The 4078-nt window shown below is 34.0% G+C and overlaps 1 protein-coding gene across 3 annotated transcripts in view; it reads right to left on the minus strand.

Moving 5' to 3' along the window:
* Positions 1-4078, minus strand: part of LOC117109254 (coronin-2B-like) — a 70116-nt gene that overhangs the window by 30258 nt on the left and 35780 nt on the right. For 2 of the 3 annotated variants that reach the window (XM_033251519.1, XM_033251517.1), the window contains exons 3-4: positions 2661-2777; positions 425-574 (exon numbers count right to left, since the gene is read on the minus strand). In XM_033251519.1, the coding sequence (XP_033107410.1) occupies positions 425-574; positions 2661-2777 (267 nt within the window). The remainder of the gene's footprint in view (positions 1-424; positions 575-2660; positions 2778-4078) is intronic. The other variant, XM_033251518.1, reaches the window with a different exon arrangement.

The following is a 4078-nucleotide window of genomic DNA, read 5'->3' on the forward strand; positions in this document are numbered from 1 at the left end:
AACATAACCTAAGCACAGATGTAAATCTGTCTCTTATACACATCTAGATGTGTATAAGAGACAGCCTCCCTATATCCTCCCTTGCTTACTATCTTAAAATCAACTGTATACTTAAATCCAAGTGCGAACAGGGGTACAATTCCTTGGTTAAACTTTGCAATGTGAATGTGGCTTATATACCACTTCATTTTGACATACTGAAACAATTATGTAAACCAATGTGAATGAAATGAAATCTACTGTATGATATCAATAATAATGATAGTGATGATGATGATGGTACTAGACATGATGACAATGATCACAATAATTTAGTGATAATGATTTTGTTGATGAATTATTTCACTTCAGGAAAATCATTAAGAAAATTTTAACAAAGCTGTAGTTTAAAAACAAATGCTGCCACCTATTATCAGCTCATTACCTTCAAGTCATAACCAATGCTAGCAATGATGTTCATAGCTGCCGGATGCCAGTTGAGAAACGTTACTTTCCTTGTGTGACCATGCAATGTTGCATCCGCTTCACTTCGATTTGTTAGAAGACCGCCCTCTGGAATTTGCCAAAATTTAATCTACATAAAAAGTCAATTAATAATTTTTTTTAATTTGTAGGTGGTAATTCTGGGGGGAAAAAAATTAAACATTCATCCTTTTTACTATGATACAGTACGTATAAGAATTACATGTACATGTCATGAAAAATCAAGGTGTTTTTTTTAGCCTTACAAAGTGGCTATCAAGCTACTAAAATGTAAAAACGTATTATTAAATAGGCGACATACTGTGTCAACAACCAAGTTTACATTTATGACAGGCAGAATCAGCCATGTTTTTCTACGAATGACTGTCATTTAATGCAAGAACCTTAGCACCAATATCGAAAGTGTGGGGCTTAGTGAAATGGTCCATTGTATATGCCTTTGAAAAAAAACCAAAAATTAGCAGGATATTAAATGTTCGAAAAGGCCTTGGCTTTTGAAAGAAAAAAAATACCATCAACTATATATCAATAATTTCATCAATACAACAATGTTAATAAGAACATCCAATTTCAAACAATAAATAAGTAATAATGCTTGCATATTGTTATTGAATAAATCATGCACACAAACACGTTCTTAAAGAACAACATAATAAAATACATTATTTAATTCATTATCAAAAAAACATGAAGAATATATGGAACAATGACTAACACTAATTTCACAAGAATATTCCTTTTCAACTTTCTGTTGAAGGGCCATAATTATTCCTATCTGAGCACTTAAATTATTAGGCCATATTTATTATGTTCATAATATTGTGTTTACAGTATTAACTAGCAAATCTGAATATATAAATAATATGTGTACATTACATATTATAAACAAAATAGTGTCTCTTAGTATGGAATTATATTACCACAGTATGTACATTTATAATAATACAATTCAGTAAACATCAAGTGTAGCTTTGCATTAGGAATGATTAATGCATTATGGAATTGCTCGACATAATAAAGAATTTTGTTCTAGGTACATAGTTCATATTAATATTATGCCATGTAAATCATCATGAATGAGAGCTTATTCTGAATATTATATCAAATTCTAATCATCTAAGCATTAAATTGTCTGAAGAATCTTGCATTCTTTAACATGCACTTGGCCATTGCACACATGATGAATGGTTTATATTTTGATCCTTATTTAAATACGTATTATGTATTAGGGGCAGATCCAGGGGGAGGGGGCATTGGGCCAACCCTTCCTCCAAATAAAGGAAAATAGAAAAAAAAAAAAATTAAAAATAAAAGGAGATAGAGGGGAGCATGGTATTTCAGCTAAACACAGCTAATTTTTGTTTTAATTTCTATGTACCAGTGTCTATCTATGGTCAAACATTTCAAACAAAAATCTCAAACACCCACCTTCGCACGTTGCATGGGCCCTCTCCCTCCCTACCCAGAATCTTCTCTGGATCTGCCCCTGTGAATGGTGCCCACAGAAATATTAAATTAACTTGCTCATTTTGAAGCAACATAACCCGAGCACAGATGTAAATTTAAAAACTATTTAACATGTTGACTTTCAGACCTATTTTTTAAGTTTCCTTCCCGTGTGCCAAAACAGGTTTACATGTACAAACATACTTTTTTGAAATTTTATCTAGTCATCATCAAAATGTCTAAAAAATTGGCGAGAAAATATTTAGGGGGCGAGCAAAGTCGTTGACGGCAGTGTGATAGCATTTTTTATTGAATATGCCAAGTGCGAGTTATCTCGTCCACTTTTTGCATGGGTTGGCCGCTCGAGTGTACTACCGGCAACATAACACAACAAACATACATACGTCATTTGTATGTTATCGTCTAGGTGTATCTTCCACAACTCTGTGGTTCTATAATGTATAACAAAAGAGTTATAAATGCTAGAAATGTTTTGATTTTGACGAGTATACTCGTCCTTGGCGCCCTCAGCAACACCCTGTGGGCGGGTATGCACGTCGCTGGCAGCCAACGTGTTAATGAATTTTTAAAACTATTTTTCAGGGGACAATAAATCTTAAATCAACTCATTAATTTAGATTTTTGATAATTTGTGAATGATTATACAGTGCAATGAATATTCATAATGCGATTTCCTTCAGATACTATAGTAAAAACATTAAATCTCTTACCAGGCCATCATCAGAACATGATGCTATCAAATGGTCATCAAAGGGACTCCATTTAATGTCCAGTACAGTGCTGGAGTGACCAACGATCTTCGGATAAGATGATTCAATACGACCAGTCTGTTGAGGCGAAAAACATTCTATTAATAATTTCAATTGGTATACTTAACTTACATAACCTACATGTATAGTATAATTTGCTTTATCTTTTATAAACACATTTAATTTGATACGTTTTAAAAAGATTAATATATTTTTTTTTTAAACAAACTGCTATAGCCCAGCTGCATTGCGAATGGTAGCCAAATGATTTATATAAGACCGTAACTACAATGTTGTGCGATGGATCATGTTTATACATCAACCTGCTCAGACAACCATTAGCGGTAAACAAACTAGCGTTGCACAGGACAATTGCGTGGAAAATTATAGGGCTGACATTCTGGTGATGCCAGACATAAGAAAGCCGGTTGAGAAGAGTTGGATGAATGTAAGAGACAGACTGACCAAGAATGAGTAGGTTTGCCCTGCTGATGTGTAAGAAAGAATGTATGGTACATTTAACAGTATTAATAGTGAATAACAAAATGCGGAGCTTTCAGTAATCAATCCTTCAGTCTATGTTGAAAGGTAAAATGATATACAATAGACAACCAATGTTGTATTTCTGTCAGAGTTGTCTTTGAAAATGATTTACACGTTTAATGTACGTTGAGCTAATCCTTACAAAACTGGCAAACATTACTCGGTGAATAGCTAAACAATGGCTTTTGAAGAATACTAATGTGTGTAACCGTATATTCTCACATATAAGGTATTCCCTGTATAAGACGACCTCCAAGTTTTAAGACGAGTTTTGTATGTCGAGCATATATATGACGACACCCCCCTCCCCCGACATTTCACTGCCAGAATCACCCTTTTCGATACCCAGTATATATCAACTGCTTAGGACTCCTTTTGCTGCTTTTTATGTTGCTGATACTGCAACTATCTGGATAAAAATGAAGCCGAATATAGGGCTAATCTTCCAAATACCATTTTATGGGCTTTTAAATGTTTATCAAAACCTCATTTTCCCGCATTTAACATTGCATTCATTCATACAACAGTTTAAGTAGCTTCATTTCGGTAGTAAACTCGCATGTTAGGGACCAGCCGCTCATAAGACAAACATAATTAATGAAAAATGTATGTTGCGCATATTAAGATGACCTCATGTTTTTCGATCGTAATTTGCTATTTTAAGCCTCGCCTTATACGCGAGAATATACGGTATTATTGTTTAATAATAATACAGTACCGGACAGTTTTATTGCAAAAATTCAACGCATTCAACCCGTTGCGTTTTCGTTGACAACGCGTTGGCGTTTTCGTTGGCGTTGTCGTTGAAACTGTTGACATCGTTGAGAGCTCAGAAA

The sequence above is a fragment of the Anneissia japonica genome, unplaced genomic scaffold, assembly GCF_011630105.1.
Source record: "Anneissia japonica isolate Jap-2015-1 unplaced genomic scaffold, ASM1163010v1 scaffold288033_len957474_cov176, whole genome shotgun sequence".
NCBI lineage: Eukaryota > Metazoa > Echinodermata > Crinoidea > Comatulida > Comatulidae > Anneissia > Anneissia japonica.